Source organism: Embiotoca jacksoni, unplaced genomic scaffold, assembly GCF_022577435.1.
Source record: "Embiotoca jacksoni isolate LCO1_2020_lvr unplaced genomic scaffold, fEmbJac1.0.p SCAF_41, whole genome shotgun sequence".
Classification (NCBI taxonomy): Eukaryota; Metazoa; Chordata; class Actinopteri; family Embiotocidae; genus Embiotoca; species Embiotoca jacksoni.
Genome location: NW_027185394.1, coordinates 218564 through 236951, shown reverse-complemented (window position 1 = coordinate 236951; position 18388 = coordinate 218564). Strand labels below are relative to the sequence as shown.

The window sequence follows — 18388 nt, the reverse complement described above, 5'->3', positions numbered from 1 at the left end:
TTGACATCGTTAGTTTGTCATCGTTAGTTTGTTATCGTTAGTTTGACATCGTTAGTTTGTTATCGTTAGTTTGTCATCGTTAGTTTGTTATCGTTAGTTTAACATCGTTAGTTTGTCATCGTTAGTTTGTCATCGTTAGTTTGACATCGTTAGTTTGACATCGTTAGTTTGACATCGTTAGTTTGTTATCGTTAGTTTGTCATCGTTAGTTTGTTATCGTTAGTTTGTTATCGTTAGTTTGTCATCGTTAGTTTGTTATCGTTAGTTTGACATCGTTAGTTTGACATCGTTAGTTTGACATCGTTAGTTTGACATCGTTAGTTTGACATCGTTAGTTTGTTATCGTTAGTTTGTTATCGTTAGTTTGTCATCGTTAGTTTGTTATCGTTAGTTTGTCATCGTTAGTTTGTTATCGTTAGTTTGACATCGTTAGTTTGACATCGTTAGTTTGACATCGTTAGTTTGTTATCGTTAGTTTGTCATCGTTAGTTTGACATCGTTAGTTTGACATCGTTAGTTTGTTATCGTTAGTTTGTCATCGTTAGTTTGTTATCGTTAGTTTGTTATCGTTAGTTTGACATCGTTAGTTTTACATCGTTAGTTTGACATCGTTAGTTTGACATCGTTAGTTTTACATCGTTAGTTTGACATCGTTAGTTTGTTATCGTTAGTTTGACATCGTTAGTTTGTTATCGTTAGTTTGTTGTCGTTAGTTTGTCGTCGTTAGTTTGTCGTCGTTAGTTTGACGTCGTTAGTTTGTTGTCGTTAGTTTGACGTCGTTAGTTTGACGTCGTTAGTTTGTCGTCGTTAGTTTGTTATCATTAGTTTGCCATCGTTAGTTTGTTATCGTTAGTTTTACATCGTTAGTTTTACATCGTTAATTTGACATCGTTAGTTTGTTATCGTTAGTTTGTCATCGTTAGTTTGTTATCGTTAGTTTGTCATCGTTAGTTTGTCATCGTTAGTTTGACATCGTTAGTTTGACATCGTTAGTTTTACATCGTTAGTTTGTTATCGTTAGTTTGACATCGTTAGTTTGACATCGTTAGTTTGTTATCGTTAGTTTGACATCGTTAGTTTGACATCGTTAGTTTGACATCGTTAGTTTGTCATCGTTAGTTTGACATCGTTAGTTTGACATCGTTAGTTTTACATCGTTAGTTTGTCATCGTTAGTTTGTTATCGTTAGTTTGACATCGTTAGTTTGTTATCGTTAGTTTGACATCGTTAGTTTGACATCGTTAGTTTGACATCGTTAGTTTGTCATCGTTAGTTTGACATCGTTAGTTTGACATCGTTAGTTTGTCATCGTTAGTTTGACATCGTTAGTTTGTCATCGTTAGTTTGTCATCGTTAGTTTGACATCGTTAGTTTGACATCGTTAGTTTGTTATCGTTAGTTTAACATCGTTAGTTTGACATCGTTAGTTTGACATCGTTAGTTTGTCATCGTTAGTTTGTCATCGTTAGTTTGACATCGTTAGTTTGACATCGTTAGTTTTACATCGTTAGTTTGTTATCGTTAGTTTGACATCGTTAGTTTGACATCGTTAGTTTGTTATCGTTAGTTTGACATCGTTAGTTTGACATCGTTAGTTTGTTGTCGTTAGTTTGTCGTCGTTAGTTTGTTATCGTTAGTTTGTCGTCGTTAGTTTGTCGTCGTTAGTTTGACGTCGTTAGTTTGTTGTCGTTAGTTTGACGTCGTTAGTTTGACGTCGTTAGTTTGTCGTCGTTAGTTTGTTATCATTAGTTTGCCATCGTTAGTTTGTTATCGTTAGTTTTACATCGTTAGTTTTACATCGTTAATTTGACATCGTTAGTTTGTTATCGTTAGTTTGTCATCGTTAGTTTGTTATCGTTAGTTTGACATCGTTAGTTTGTAGTCGTTAGTTTGTCGTCGTTAGTTTGTTGTCGTTAGTTTGACATCGTTAGTTTGTCATCGTTAGTTTGTTATCGTTAGTTTGTTATCGTTAGTTTGTCATCGTTAGTTTGTTATCGTTAGTTTATCGTTAGTTTGACATCGTTAGTTTGTTATCGTTAGTTTGTCATCGTTAGTTTGCCATCGTTAGTTTGTTATCGTTAGTTTTACATCGTTAGTTTTACATCGTTAATTTGACATCGTTAGTTTGTCATCGTTAGTTTGTCATCGTTAGTTTGTTATCGTTCGTTTGACATCGTTAGTTTTACATCGTTAGTTTGACATCGTTAGTTTGACATCGTTAGTTTTACATCGTTAGTTTGACATCGTTAGTTTGTTATCGTTAGTTTGACATCGTTAGTTTGTTATCGTTAGTTTGTTGTCGTTAGTTTGTCGTCGTTAGTTTGTCGTCGTTAGTTTGACGTCGTTAGTTTGTTGTCGTTAGTTTGACGTCGTTAGTTTGACGTCGTTAGTTTGTCGTCGTTAGTTTGTTATCATTAGTTTGCCATCGTTAGTTTGTTATCGTTAGTTTTACATCGTTAGTTTTACATCGTTAATTTGACATCGTTAGTTTGTTATCGTTAGTTTGTCATCGTTAGTTTGTTATCGTTAGTTTGACATCGTTAGTTTGTTGTCGTTAGTTTGTCGTCGTTAGTTTGTTATCGTTAGTTTGACATCGTTAGTTTGTTATCGTTAGTTTTACATCGTTAGTTTTACATCGTTAATTTGACATCGTTAGTTTGTTATCGTTAGTTTGTCATCGTTAGTTTGTTATCGTTAGTTTGTCGTCGTTAGTTTGTTGTCGTTAGTTTGTCGTCGTTAGTTTGTTATCGTTAGTTTGACATCGTTAGTTTGTCATCGTTAGTTTGTTATCGTTAGTTTGTTATCGTTAGTTTGTCATCGTTAGTTTGTTATCGTTAGTTTATCGTTAGTTTGACATCGTTAGTTTGTTATCGTTAGTTTGTCATCGTTAGTTTGCCATCGTTAGTTTGTTATCGTTAGTTTTACATCGTTAGTTTTACATCGTTAATTTGACATCGTTAGTTTGTCATCGTTAGTTTGTCATCGTTAGTTTGTTATCGTTCGTTTGACATCGTTAGTTTTACATCGTTAGTTTGACATCGTTAGTTTGACATCGTTAGTTTTACATCGTTAGTTTGACATCGTTAGTTTGTTATCGTTAGTTTGACATCGTTAGTTTGTTATCGTTAGTTTGTTGTCGTTAGTTTGTCGTCGTTAGTTTGTCGTCGTTAGTTTGACGTCGTTAGTTTGTTGTCGTTAGTTTGACGTCGTTAGTTTGACGTCGTTAGTTTGTCGTCGTTAGTTTGTTATCATTAGTTTGCCATCGTTAGTTTGTTATCGTTAGTTTTACATCGTTAGTTTTACATCGTTAATTTGACATCGTTAGTTTGTTATCGTTAGTTTGTCATCGTTAGTTTGTTATCGTTAGTTTGACATCGTTAGTTTGTTGTCGTTAGTTTGTCGTCGTTAGTTTGTTGTCGTTAGTTTGTCATCGTTAGTTTGTCATCGTTAGTTTGACATCGTTAGTTTGACATCGTTAGTTTGTTATCGTTAGTTTGTCATCGTTAGTTTGTTATCGTTAGTTTGTCATCGTTAGTTTGTCATCGTTAGTTTGACATCGTTAGTTTGACATCGTTAGTTTTACATCGTTAGTTTGTTATCGTTAGTTTGACATCGTTAGTTTGACATCGTTAGTTTGTTATCGTTAGTTTGACATCGTTAGTTTGACATCGTTAGTTTGTCATCGTTAGTTTTACATCGTTAATTTGACATCGTTAGTTTGTTATCGTTAGTTTGTCATCGTTAGTTTGTTATCGTTAGTTTGTCATCGTTAGTTTGTCATCGTTAGTTTGACATCGTTAGTTTGACATCGTTAGTTTGTCATCGTTAGTTTGTCGTCGTTAGTTTGTTGTCGTTAGTTTGTCATCGTTAGTTTGTCATCGTTAGTTTGACATCGTTAGTTTGACATCGTTAGTTTGTTATCGTTAGTTTGACATCGTTAGTTTGACATCGTTAGTTTGTCATCGTTAGTTTGACATCGTTAGTTTTACATCGTTAGTTTGACATCGTTAGTTTTACATCGTTAGTTTGTTATCGTTAGTTTGACATCGTTAGTTTGACATCGTTAGTTTGACATCGTTAGTTTTACATCGTTAGTTTGTTATCGTTAGTTTGTTATCGTTAGTTTGTCATCGTTAGTTTGTCATCGTTAGTTTGACATAGTTTGACATCGTTAATTTGACATCGTTAGTTTGTCATCGTTAGTTTGACATCGTTAGTTTGTTATCGTTAGTTTGACATAGTTAGTTTGACATCGTTAATTTGACATCGTTAGTTTGTCATCGTTAGTTTGACATCGTTAGTTTGTTATCGTTAGTTTGACATCGTTAGTTTGACATCGTTAGTTTTACATCGTTAGTTTTACATCGTTAGTTTGTTATCGTTAGTTTGTTATCGTTAGTTTGTCATCGTTAGTTTGTCATCGTTAGTTTGACATAGTTTGACATCGTTAATTTGACATCGTTAGTTTGTCATCGTTAGTTTGACATCGTTAGTTTGTTATCGTTAGTTTGACATAGTTAGTTTGACATCGTTAATTTGACATCGTTAGTTTGTTATCGTTAGTTTGTCATCGTTAGTTTGTTATCGTTAGTTTGTCATCGTTAGTTTGACATCGTTAGTTTTACATCGTTAGTTTGTTATCGTTAGTTTGACATCGTTAGTTTGTTATCGTTAGTTTGTTATCGTTAGTTTGACATCGTTAGTTTGTCATCGTTAGTTTGTTATCGTTAAGCTAACGATAACAATAATAATGACTCTGTTTCCTCCTTGTGATGGTCTCCATCGTGACGACCAGGTTGTTTTTCATTCTTCTGTATTCAGACAGATTTTGTTTTTGTTGTTGTCATGGTAACACTCTCAACTGGAAAGTTTTGGAGGTTACCAAGTCTGAACTTTCCCAGCTGCCTGAATGCACCGTCAGAACTACTGTTAGAACACGAACTGTTCTGATTGGCTCATGGTGACCTCATTAACATAAACTCTTTTCATTGTCTCATGATGACCTCACCGCTGTGTGTTTGTGTCTCAGAGCTTCCTGCAGACATCCAGCAGCTGCTGCTGAGTGAAGAAGATCTTCATCCTGAGCAGGAAACGTTCTCCGGTCTGGACCAGGACCAGGAGGACTCGCACATCAAGCAGGAGGAGGTCTGGAGCGGTCAGGAGCCCGGTGCCCCCCCCCACTCCTGTTCCTGTGAAGAATGAGAAAGATGAAGAGAGAGCTTCGTCCCCTCAGATTCATCACAGAGAACCTTCAGCCGGCTGCTCCGCTGTGGAGGACTACAGAGGACCAGAACCAGAACCGGTCTCAGACTCTGAACCTGAGACCGAGATCAGCGACGAGGACTGTAAACGGACCCGAGGACCAGAACCAGGTCCGGACTCTGTGGCGCCGGGCGATGGCGGGAAGAAGTCGTTCGTCTGCTGCGAATGTGGACGAAAGTTTGGTCGCAAGGACAGTCTGCGGCGGCACACGAGGTTTCACACGGGGGAGAAACCATACAGCTGCTCGGTGTGCGGGAAGCGCTTCTCCCAGCGGCCCAACCTGATCCGACACATGCGGTGCCACTCGGGAGAGAAACCGTTCGGCTGCTCCTTCTGCGGCGTCCGCTTCGCCGTCCGCAGCGCGCTCGTGAACCACATGAGGATCCACACGGGGGAGAAACCCTTCAGCTGCCCGCACTGCGACAAGAGCTTCACGCAGAAGGGCGGCCTGAAGAAGCACATGACGGTGCACACGGGGGAGAAACCGTTCCGCTGCCCGGTGTGCGAGAAGAGCTTCTCCCAGAAGGCCAACCTGACGTACCACTTCTCCGTCCACACCGGACACAAGCAGTTCAGCTGCAGCGTCTGCGACAAGCGCTTCACCTGGCAGTCGCAGGTCAAGAGCCACAAGTGTACCGGTGTGTCGGAGCGCCGAGGAGCCGCAGAGCTGCTTGGTCAGCTGTAGGTGCACCCTGAGGCCACGCCCCCTCGTGTCGGGACGTGTCAAGAACAGCGGCACCTTCATCACCAGATAAATAAACTGCAGATCGCTGAGTGACTTCTGGACGTTTCCGTTTATTTAAAAATCAGCTGCAGCTTCGCAAACAAAACAAATAAATATGAATTGACTCTTTGTTTGTTTGTTTGTTTTTACAGCTTCTCAAATTCTCTGTTCTTCATCATCATCATCATCGTTATTTTGTTTTTGTTCAACTGAGAATTATGAATCCAACAAAACGGGACGTTTTTCCTTCTTTAGATGTTCAAGTAAACAAGCAACAGGAAGTCCCAGAAAAATATTGATAAAATATTAAACTTCTGTAGAAGTCAGTTTGAGTTTGTTGTGATGTTTTTCTAGTCATCAATATTTCATCATTAATAATGAGATCAAATTAGAATAAATGGATCCTTTTTTTGAGGAAAGAAAAGTCATACTATAGCAGGTCGTCCACACTCACTGCAACAGTGGTCCAGTGGGTTGTGCTGTTGCCTCAGTGAGAAGGTTGTGGGTTCGATTCCTGCTTGAGACAAAAGAATGCATTAATCGCATGTCGTCCAAAACTTTAAAAAAAAGTCATACTACAGCATGTCGTCTAAGATATGAAGAAAAAGTAGAAGTACTATCTGTGTAACATTGGTGCTGCCGTTAGAAAACTTGCCTCATGCACGCCAGTCGTGTATAGCTGTCACAGAGTGACAGCCAATAAAATTGCAGCATTTCTGCTGCTGTCCAAGGTGCTCAACCAGGTTTAGCTGTCACCTCAATTTTCACTGAGTGCAGGTTCAAATCTCTCTTTGGACAAATCTTAAACAACTTGATCGGGAATAAACAGTTACTAAGATTCCATAAATATGACTCTAACTTCATCATTGACCTAACTTCTGATTATAGTAGGTGAGAAATGATTTCTAATGTTTTCGATATATTTAGGTAATTAAGTAACTTAAAAGAAAATGTAAAATGTATGTAGATACAACATAGACTTAGAGGCAGCGCATATAAACAAGTGAAATATCAAAACAAAACAAAGTTTGATTTATAGAGGCATCGTCATATCCAATTACTGACTTATGGTTAATAAATAATATTGCAATGAAGCCAGTTTCTTACTTTACTGAAAAACAATCACCTAAAGATTGCAGTTATGTCAAGCCAATAATTCATGTTTTACTGAGCAATGCACAGTATTTACTTGTCTCAAATATGTAAGCAGTAACGGATTGTAAGTTTTTATTGAACATTCGAATGTAGAAATAGTCATAATATTTAAAAAATGCAGAACCTTTGGTGTAAAGCCACCACATAAACCATACAACACAAAAGTAAAATTAACAAAGTTGAAATATTACAAAGGCAGAACTTTTGCTGATGTAGCAGAAAAACAGCCAATAGGATTGAAGCTTTTTGTTCTGTCCATGGTGCTGAAATGTTAACCTGCATTTGGTTATTTATTTCAGATTACACATAAGAGCGAGTTGAAATCCCCACGGAGGTGTTGGGTTGTGAGTCAAAACTATTGAAAGTTATCTGCAACTCTAAAATTAGTTTCTGCAATATTATATTCAGCAGAGTGAAATAATAACAAGAGATTAAAACTACAACATGTGGACACTTTGGCAAAGTTACTGTCAAAGTGTGTTAAATTATCTTCATTATCCTAAAAGAAAAATATTACATAACCTCAAACCAAGTCTGCATTCAGGTTAACACCACGCTGAGTGATGACAGAAGGAGGAACAGAGCTGCTGATTCAGCGTGAGGAGGTGGAAGGAGAAGCAGGAGTCCAGCTGTCCTCCACCACACACAAACACATGGAGGAGGAGGAGTCATCACCGACAACACTTCACCTCCATCAGTCTGATGTTCAGGAAGTTCAACACTTGGTGAGACTCTTGTGGTTTTTGAGTTTAGAACTCAGGTTGAAACTTTTCCCGCGGTCGTCACAGCTGAACGGTTTCTCCTCCGAGTGGGTCCTCATGTGGACGTCCAGTCGAGACCTGAACTTCAAGCTCCGCCCACAAAGCGAGCAGCCGGCCGGTTTGTTGTTCTTCTGTGAGCGACCAGCAAGTTTCTGTCAGAAAATGTTTCGCCACATTCGGAAACACTGAAGAACACAAACACAGATGGTGGAACGTGGAGATTAGAGACTCAATAAATTGGTAAACGTAAAAATATTCGACACCTCTTCAGATAATAAATCATCAGTTTGGTTATTTAAAAAAAACAAGGAAACGGTCTACACACGCTGTCACCGTCACCATCTTTGTTAGTTCGGAGCGGTTCGGAGCAGGAAGTGACCATATTTGGACGAGCTGGGGGAGGAGCCAGCGGTGGATCTGACCGATCTGATTGGAAACCTGACGATACTACGTCCCGCCCACCGATAGCTGTAACCTCACTGCACCACAGGCCTGTCAATCAAACAGACACGCCCCCAAAACCAGGTCTTCTTGAATCTTCTTTTCTAATGAATGAGGGATTATTTTCAGATGTTCCAACAGGTGGATTTTTGTTTTATCTTTACACAACTTTTCCATCTTTTGTTGATTCTGTAACAACTTTATAGAGATGTGTTGCTGCTATCAAATTCAAAATGAGCAGATATTTTACATAAAACAATAAAACAAATTCTCAGTTTCAACATTTGATGTGTTGTCTTTGGTCTTTGGGAAACGTTGTTGTGGATTTTATATTTATATTATTATATTTAATATAAAAACCACCAGGGACCGTCTCACTCAACAGCTGTCAGTCATCACGTCCTGGTCTGTGATTGGTCAGAAGCTACAACGCGCTCAGAGCTTCGAGCAGAAAGTCTGAGTTGACAGATGAAGTTAATGAGCTCCGTGTTCCGGATCCTCTCGATGAGCTGAAACACATCTCCATGGCAACACATCTCCATGGCAACACATCTCCATGGCAACAGCTAACTGCTAGCAGCTAGCAGCGTCTCTGATCGACTGGATCCAACAGCGACGTGTTTCCAGCAGAAATAAAAACCAACCTGCTGTCCGCAGCTCGTCGCGGTTTGAAAGCAGATCCACGAGTTTCCGTCTGCGATCGATCGCCTCTTCATATCCGGATATTGATCTCTCCACGTGTCCGATCAGATGCGCGCGAGCCGCCGTGATGAGCCTCCGTTTGAAGGAATCTTTGAGCTCCTGAAGTCTGGACATGTTCCACCGATCGGAGAGTCCCACTTCCACTCATGTCCTGCTGCAGCTCCACATCCACACGAGCAAGCTGCGGACACGCACCCGGAACCGGAAACAGGCCGCCGGGCCGCTGCAGGACTTCACAATAAAAGCGGAGCGGTGTAAATCTATTCTCCACAGATTCATATGAAGGTTTTTAAATCGGTTTTTAACCGTGAACTGAGTCCCGCCGGCTCCCGTCCAGGATGTGGATCCTCTGACTTCCGGTCTGGATGTAAACGACCGTGATGATGTTGTTCATCATTTTATTTTCTCAGTATTTCATCGGACTGTTTTGTGGACACGGTCCTCCTCCGCGAGCTGTGAACTTAAAGTCTGCCGTGAAACAAGAGGACTCGGTGACGCAGCAGGAACCATCACAATACAGAAGCGTTTATTTTGAAACACTCCGGAAGTGTCTTCCATGTATTTCCTGTTTGAAGAGACGGTGAGCGGAGTGAAGCCGACAGCTGATCCCGAACACCCGCCGATTATCCGGTCCAGTAAACAGAGCGCAGATGGACCGGGACCGGGAGGTTCTGGACCCGGGTCTGAACCCGGAAACGAGGCTGCGAGTTGAAGGTTTGTTTTCTTCTTCTGCGGCGGGAACCGTCAGCGCTGTGCTAAGCTAACATTAGCTTTACAATCCATCCACCGTTCGTGGAGGACCGATCTGGACCACATCAGACCCGGTCCAGGTCTAAACCTGCGACACTTGGACCGGTCCGACCCGGTCCAGAATATCTTAGAGACTCTGACGAGTCTTTAAAACACAGTTTCTGATTCATTAAACTTTTATTGTGAAAATGAAAAAAGGAACAAGTCCCTGTTTTTATTTACATCCAGACCAATGAGATGATCTGAACCGGGTCGGACCGGTGACGTGGTTCAGATCTGGACCGGGTCGGACCGGTGACCTTGTTTCTGGACTCGGCAGCTTCATGCAGAAATGGTTTATTTCATTTTATTTTATTTTATTTTATTTAGACAGAAAACTCCGTCAGAGATTTCAGTTGGATTTAATGTTCAGATGATGTAACACCTTCAGAAGTGTTCCTGAGTCCATGCAGTGATTTCCACTCCAGAATTCTTTGAATCTTTTCAGGATAATTTTATGGCAATTCATTAACATCTGTGTCTGTTTCAGTTTTACCTTCAGACGTCCTGAAAGTGATCGTTGGTGAAGAAGAGTGGAGCTCCGGTCGGCACCGAGGGGCCCAGGAAGACCAGGAGGACCAGGAGGACCGGTTCATTAAAGAGGAGCAGCAGGAGGCTCAGATCTCCTCGTTCAGTCGTGTCACGGTGAAGAATGAGGAAGAGGAAGAGAAACCTCAGTGGTCACAGCTTCATCACAGTTGGACTGAGGAGAACACAGACTGTGTGGCAGGACCAGGACTAGGACCAGGACCAGGACCAGCAAAAGGACCAGGACCAGAAACAGAAACAGAACCGGCTTCACAGCATCAGACGTCCGACTCCTCAGAGACGGAGGTGAGTGACGGCGACTGGGAGCAGAGCAGCGAGCCTCCGTCTGAGTTGTCCGTCATCGACATCGACTGTAATGTTGAGCGTTCGTTCAGCTGCTCTGAATGCGGTCAGCGGTTCGGCCGCAAGCCGCACCTGAGAGCTCACATGAGGATCCACACGGGGGAGAAACCCTTCGGCTGCTCCTTCTGCGGGAAAAGATTTTCTCAGAAAGGAAACTCCATCAGTCACATGAGGCTTCACACCGGAGAGAAACCGTTCAGCTGCTCCGTCTGCCAGAAGAGCTTCAGGTACAGCGGAGACGTCAGCCGACACATGAAGATCCACGCCGGCAGGAAGAGAGTCGGCGGCGAGGTGACCGGTGGTCACGTCCACACCGGGCCGGAGGCCGCCGGGAACTCAGATCCAGAAACACGTGTCAGTCCCGGTTCTGATGATAAACCTCCAGAACCGGAGTGTTGGGACGGAACCGGCGAGCCGCCGTCGGACGTCAACGACTCCGGTAAAACTGAGAAGGAGTCGTTCGGCTGCTCCGAGTGCAGCCGGACGTTCTGCCGCCGCGACCACCTGCTGAGTCACATGAGGAGTCACACCGGAGAGAAACCCTTCAGCTGCTCCATCTGCAACAAGCGCTTCAGCTGCAGCGGGAACATTCTGGCCCATATGAGGATCCACACGGGGGAGAAACCGTTCGAGTGCTCGTTCTGTGGGAAAAGTTTCAGCCAGAAAGGAACTCTGCAGCTGCACGAGAGAATTCACACGGGAGAGAAACCGTTCGTCTGCCCGTTCTGCCATAAACGCTTCGCTCACAAGAGGCGCATGACGCTGCACACGTCCGTCCACACGGAGGAGAAACGCTTCCGCTGCAGCGCCTGCGACAAAAGATTCACCTGGTACACGCAGCTCAGAACTCACCGGTGCGTCGGCGGGTCGTCGCAGCTCCGCCCGGCCGAGAGGAAGGTTCCCCCGAAGGAGGCCTTCAGCTGCAGCGAGTGCGGGAAGAAGTTCAGCCTGAAGGGAAACCTGAAGACGCACATGAGGATCCACACGGGGGAGAAACCGTTCAGCTGCTCAACATGTGGGAAGAGATTCAAACAGAACGTCCATCTGACCGAACACATGACGATTCACACGGGAGAGAAACTCTACAAGTGCGGTGTGTGCGGGAAAGGATTCAACAAGAAGCTGCTGGTCAAAAACCACACGTGTATTTAATCTGTGGGCTGCCGATCACTTCCTGGTCACTTCCTGGTCACTTCCTGAATCCAGTGAATTTCATATCCAAGGTGCTGAGAGAGCAGTCGGAGTGACAGCACACTGAATTCAGTTTGTTTTCAGTTCAGCAGAGAAACAAATTAATGTATTTAATAATATTTTTATTTTATTTTGAAGAGTTGAGTCATTCAGTGTCTTCCTGTCTCAGTAAAAGCAGCTTCCTCTCAGTGAGAAAAGACTCTGAGCTGTTTCTTAAAAACTTTAACATGTTCCTGAGCTGAAACTCTGCTTTAACTGCTCCGAATAACCTTTATTGAACTGTCACAGGACTCAGTGGACACTTCTGTCAGTGTGAAGCGCCGCCTGGTGGCCGCTCGTTGACCCATTCAGCGTGAGTAGAGAAGCTTCTGTTCATCCACTTCCTGTCCGAAGTTCATGATTTTTTTACCTTCCAATAAAATGGAAACAAATTTGACTCTTTTAAGAAACTGAATTGAATCACTGCTGAAGCCTGAAACTCTTTTTAAAATGTGAACCCGAAGCGTCCTGTGTCATTTAAAATGTTCCTAAAAATGACCGTTGGATCCGGACGGTATCAGAGAGCCGAACTTCAGCGACCGACCGTCACGTTGGACTGAAGTTAAGCTGCAGACAGACGGTTTGTAGAAACATGGAAAAACTTCAATTTGTACAGCAGCTGGAGCCCCGCCCACCTTTTCCCAATATTGGAAACACTTTGAGCACTTGGAAAAATATAAATAAAAAACAGAATGTGAAGATTTGTAAATCATGTAAACTAATTTAGAACAAAGACAACATCAAATGTTGAAACTGAGAAATTTTATTGTTTTATAAAAAATATCTGCTCATTTTGAATCTGATGTCAGCAACACATCTCTATAACATGACAGGATCATGTTCACCACTGAGCTGCATCAACTCTAAAACTAGAGTTTTAACTCTGTGTTCACAGACGATGGTTTTCACAAGTGTTCCTGAGCCCATGCAGCGATTTCCACTCCAGAGACTCCGCCTCTCTGAAATCATCTTTTTATACCCAATCATGTTACTGATCTGTTGCCATGGTAACCTCATTAGTTGTCAGATGTTCCATCAGGTGTTTTTTTTTTTAATCTTTTGTTGACTGTAGAAACTTCTTAAAGACCTTTTGCTGCCATCACATTCAAAATAGGTGAGATTTTTATAAAACAATAATATTTCTTGCTTTCAACATTTGATATATTGTCTGTGTTCTATTTTAAAATTACATGAGTCCATGTGATTTACAAATCATAACATTCTGTTTTTATTTATATTTTATACAGCGTCCCAACTTTTTTAGAAACAAGGTTGTATTCATAGTTTCCATCTTTTTTCAGTTTTTGTAAAATAAACAATTGAAGAACTTTTTCTACTGTGGTGTCTGCTGTTTGAACTGTTCACCCGACCTGCAGCTATGATGCTGCTGTTTCCACGGAGACGCAGGGATCGATGAGACAGCAGGAGGAAACACGGGACACTAACCGATTGGAGGTCAGAGGTCATGATCGACGCCTCCATACGATCTCATTTCTAAATTATTCTGCTTCATTTTCATTCGGGACATTAATCTCCATCGACCAATGACAAGGCAGCATTAGATCACGTGATTAATAAAAGAAACCAGAGAATGAAGCTTTTAGTTTTTATGTTCAGGATCAGATTCATGAAGCTTCTGCTTTTAAAACAGGAGATGTTTATATCTATATTTATATTATATATATTTTTATTTTTAACGAATCCACTTTAATATGAAACTTTCTGCTCCGCTGAGTTTAATGTTCAGATCAGTTTGAACTTTTGTGTCCTGCTCTGCTGTAACTGGATTAACCGTGAACTGAGTCCCGCCGGCTCCCGTCCAGGATGTGGATCCTCTGACTTCCGGTCTGGATGTAAACGACCGTGATGATGTTGTTCATCATTTTATTTTCTCAGTATTTCATCGGACTGTTTTGTGGACACGGTCCTCCTCCGCGAGCTGTGAACTTAAAGTCTGCCGTGAAACAAGAGGACTCGGTGACGCAGCAGGAACCATCACAATACAGAAGCGTTTATTTTGAAACACTCCGGAAGTGTCTTCCATGTATTTCCTGTTTGAAGAGACGGTGAGCGGAGTGAAGCCGACAGCTGATCCCGAACACCCGCCGATTATCCGGTCCAGTAAACAGAGCGCAGATGGACCGGGACCGGGAGGTTCTGGACCCGGGTCTGAACCCGGAAACGAGGCTGCGAGTTGAAGGTTTGTTTTCTTCTTCTGCGGCGGGAACCGTCAGCGCTGTGCTAAGCTAACATTAGCTTTACAATCCATCCACCGTTCGTGGAGGACCGATCTGGACCACATCAGACCCGGTCCAGGTCTAAACCTGCGACACTTGGACCGGTCCGACCCGGTCCAGAATATCTTAGAGACTCTGACGAGTCTTCAAAATACAGTTTCTGATTCATTAAACTTTTATTGTGAAAATGAAAAAAGGAACAAGTCCCTGTTTTTATTTACATCCAGACCAATGAGATGATCTGAACCGGGTCGGACCGGTGACGTGGTTCAGATCTGGACCGGGTCGGACCGGTGACCTTGTTTCTGGACTCGGCAGCTTTACAACAAACTGAATTAAGGTCTAATTTTAATAAATCAGATCAACAAATAAATAAAAACAGAACATTAAACAACGCTGAGGTTTATTAAACTTCCTCCATGAAGCCGTCTGAGTCTAAAACTCTTTACAGATGTTCTTGTAACATTTTCCATCCTGATGTTCATCTTCCACCAACATGATAGACCGTTCATAAAATGTAAATAAAAACAGAATGTGATGATTATAAATTATGTAAACATTAATATTTAATTATAAACAGACCAAAGACAACAAATCAAACATTGAATCTGAGACATTTTATTGTTTTATATCAAATATATTTTCTCATTGTGAACGTGATGTCAGCAACACGTCTCTATAAAGTTGTTCTAGGAAATGTGGTCCCATTCTTGCCTGATAGAGGATTTCAGCTTGAACTGAGCTGATAACCAGCTGGATGGTCCCTCTCCTCTTTAACCTGGAAGATGCAGCGTCCATGATTTCCAAACAGAATCTCAGATTGTGATCCATCAGACCTCAGTACAGTTGTCCACTTCACCTCAGTCCATCTTCAATGATCTCGGTCCAGAGAAGGCGGCGGTGTTTCTGGATCATGTTTCTATCTGGTTTCTTCTTTGGAGAGTTTTAACATCATTTGTGGACGCAGCGATGAACTGTGTTCACAGACGATGGTTTTCACAAGTGTTCCTGAGCCCATGCAGTGATTTCCACTCCAGAATTCTTTGAATCTCTTCATCATATTTAGGGCCCTGTTATTATCCAATGGAATTATTATTCTCGTTCCTTATTTTTCCCCACAACTGGAAATTACACTTTTCATACTTTCACCTTCTACGTCGAGCTGGTTGATCACATGAACCTAAAGTCGGGATCAGAATAGCGTAAACATGTGGTTGATATATTGAGAATTTAGTTCGACTTTGTCAAAGGGCATCGCCATGGCGATGCAGCAAAGTTTGATGTTTTACCGTGACACAGGAAGTTGATGTTTAAGGTGTGGGCGTGGCCAAACGGCTTGCTAGTGCCCCCTAAACTGCAGCCCTGGCACCTAGTTTCACCTACATGCACCACAATTTTGGGATATGTGTATCACATCAAGATGTACAAAAAAGTCTCTTGGCAGCATGACCTCAACTCAACAGGAAGTCCGCCATTTTGAATTTAGTTGCCATTTTGGGCGATTTGCACATATTGTACTTTAATTAACTCCTCCTACAGATTTTGTCGGACCGACTTAAAACATTTTCTGTGCACTCACATGTTTGGGATTAAAAGTTGCGAAAAAAAAAATTAGTTTTTTTTTCATCAGTGTGCCCGTAGCATGGCGGCCATTTTGAGCGTCTCGCCATAAAACTACAAATGGCTGTAAATCTTATGTACATGGACCGACCTTCTCCAAACATTACATCTTTGATAACAGTCCCGTCCTGAAGACACCTGTATGGTAATATTCCCTCATAGTCGTAGCGCCCCCTGCTGGCAACAGGAAACGAGAACAAAATGTAAACTTTAAACTTAAGTAAACTTTAAGTAGTGATATGCGGTCCCTCATTCGCTGCACGTCGAGGATCCGGCTCCCCGACGTGCAGCGCGTGACGGACCAGATATCACTACTTAAAGTTTACATTTTATGACAATTCATTAACATCTGTGTCTGTTTCAGTTTTACCTTCAGACGTCCTGAAAGTGATCGTTGGTGAAGAAGAGTGGAGCTCCGGTCGGCACCGAGGGGCCCAGGAGGACCAGGAGGACCGGTTCATTAAAGAGGAGCAGCAGGAGGCTCAGATCTCCTCGTTCAGTCGTGTCACGGTGAAGAATGAGGAAGAGGAAGAGAAACCTCAGTGGTCACAGCTTCATCACAGTTGGACTGAGGAGAACACAGACTGTGTGGCAGGACCAGGACCAGGACCAGCAAAAGGACCAGGACCAGGACCAGAAACAGAAACAGAACCGGCTTCACAGCATCAGACGTCCGACTCCTCAGAGACGGAGGTGAGTGACGGCGACTGGGAGCAGAGCAGCGAGCCTCCGTCTGAGTTGTCCGTCATCGACATCGACTGTAACGTGAAGCGACCGTTCAGCTGCTCTGAATGCGGTCAGCGGTTCGGCCGTAAACCGTATCTGAGAGCTCACATGAGGATCCACACGGGGGAGAAACCCTTCGGCTGCTCCTTCTGCGGGAAAAGATTTTCTCAGAAAGGAAACTTCATGTGTCACATGAGGCTTCACACCGGAGAGAAACCGTTCAGCTGTTCCGTCTGCCAGAAGAGCTTCAGGTACAGCGGAGACGTCAGCCGACACATGAAGATCCACACCGGCAGGAAGAGAGTCGGCGGCCCCGTGGGACCGGAGGGAGGCGGGAACTCACATCCAAACACACATCCAGGTTCTGATGCTGAACCTCCAGAATGCGAGACAGCCGGTGCCGAGCGTTGGGACGTCAACAACACCAGAAATAATCCCGAGGAGTCGTTCGGCTGCTCCGAGTGCAGCCGGACGTTCTGCCGCCGCGACCACCTGCTGAGTCACATGAGGAGTCACACCGGAGAGAAACCCTTCAGCTGCTCCGTCTGCCAGAAGCCTTTCAGATACAGCGGAGACGTCAGCCGACACATGAAGGTTCACGACGGGAGGACGAAGGTCGACGGCCGAGTCGGACCTCTGAAACCGGAGACGGAAGGCGGCGCTGAGTTTTGGGATCAAACCGGAGAGTCGGAGGTCAACGACATCGGGAACAATCCCGAGGAGTCGTTCTGCTGCTCCGAGTGCGGCCGGACGTTCTGTCGCCGCGGCAACCTGAGGAGCCACATGAGGATCCACACCGGAGAGAAACCCTTCAGCTGCTCCATCTGCAACAAGAGCTTCTCTCTGAAGAGACGCATGACGCTGCACATGTACGAGCACTCGGAGGAGAAACGCTTCAGCTGCAGCGAGTGCGGGAAGAAGTTCAGCCTGAAGTGCAACCTGAAGACGCACATGAGACTCCACACGGGGGAGAAACCGTTCAGCTGCTCAACATGTGGGAAGAGTTTCAATCAGAACTTCCACCTGATGCGACACATGACGAGTCACATGGGAGAGAAACTCTACCAGTTCAGTGTGTGGGAACGGATCACTTCCTGATCACTTCCTGTCCACAGGGATTTATATTGACAAGTTGTTGAGAGCAGTTGGAGTGACAGTTCAGTTTATATTCAGTTTAGCAGAGAAATATATTATTTAATAATATTTGTATGTTTTACTTAGAAAAATATAATAATTCAGTGTGTTTGTTGCAGTGAAAAGTTCAACGTGTTCCCGATGAAGTGAAAAGCAGCTTTAAATCCCGCAAAGTAACGCTGTTGTCTTTTTTAAAAAAAAACTTTGTTAAACTGGCAGTGTACGCAGTGGGCGGGGCTTAAGTATTTTGCTTTGAAAATCTGTCAATTTGAGTTTCAGACTTTGATTTTCATGTAAAACGTTTATTTCTCTGAATCGAAGATATTTTCTGTTTGATAAACTTAAATATAAATATGAAATAAAAAAGATTTGGAAACTGAGTTTAACTTTGAAAGAAGAAAGTTTAGACACATTGATTTTCACAATAAGAGACTTTAGCGAGGTCATAAAGGTGTTTCTTAAGCTGGTTAATAAACGGTGAAACGATGACATCGCTGTGAGTTTATTGTGAAGGGAGGAAACCATGACGACCAGGAGCCGGTAAAAACACGGTAAATAAGGAAGCATGTTCGTCGCATTTAAAAAATGATTTGTTCTATTTGAATGATTACTTGAATATTGGCAGCCTTCATCTTCTCCCAGCATCATCATCGTCATCATCAGAACTGTTTTATGTTATAACGTCTTCAACAGAAACTGTAACAACAGAAATTATC

General features: G+C 42.7%; 2 protein-coding genes and 1 long non-coding RNA gene across 3 annotated transcripts in view; 2 read left to right on the top strand and 1 right to left on the bottom strand.

Annotated features, from left to right (window-relative positions):
- LOC138209860 (uncharacterized) overlaps positions 1-5298 on the top strand; it is a 7230-nt gene extending 1932 nt beyond the window's left edge. The window contains exon 2 of the mRNA XM_069168653.1: positions 5030-5298. Within this exon, the coding sequence (XP_069024754.1) occupies positions 5030-5202 (173 nt within the window). The 3' untranslated portion in view covers positions 5203-5298. The remainder of the gene's footprint in view (positions 1-5029) is intronic.
- A 165-nt stretch (positions 5299-5463) lies between these two features.
- Positions 5464-18153, top strand: LOC138209804 (zinc finger protein 271-like). The gene is made up of 5 exons (XM_069168620.1): positions 5464-5943; positions 9641-9759; positions 10325-11871; positions 14044-14155; positions 16177-18153. The coding sequence occupies exons 1-5, from the start codon at positions 5555-5557 to the stop codon at positions 17634-17636; spliced, it is 3627 nt and encodes a 1208-aa protein (XP_069024721.1). The 5' UTR covers positions 5464-5554; the 3' UTR covers positions 17637-18153.
- Positions 7197-9288, bottom strand: LOC138209862 (uncharacterized). Its single transcript, XR_011179205.1, has 2 exons — positions 8988-9288; positions 7197-8087 (listed from the first exon to the last, which is right to left on the bottom strand). It is a non-coding gene; the product is annotated as an uncharacterized lncRNA (long non-coding RNA).
- Positions 18154-18388: the final 235 nt, after the last annotated feature.

Bases quoted from the DNA above. Each gene is read 5' to 3' on its own strand.
- LOC138209804 (XM_069168620.1), top strand. From the start codon at position 5,555: ATGCGGTGCCACTCGGGAGAGAAACCGTTCGGCTGCTCCTTCTGCGGC. The intron at 9,760-10,324 runs GTTTGTTTTCTT...TGTCTGTTTCAG, and splicing joins AACGAGGCTGCGAGTTGAAG to TTTTACCTTCAGACGTCCTG. The intron at 11,872-14,043 runs ATTTAATCTGTG...TGAAGCCGACAG, and splicing joins TGGTCAAAAACCACACGTGT to CTGATCCCGAACACCCGCCG.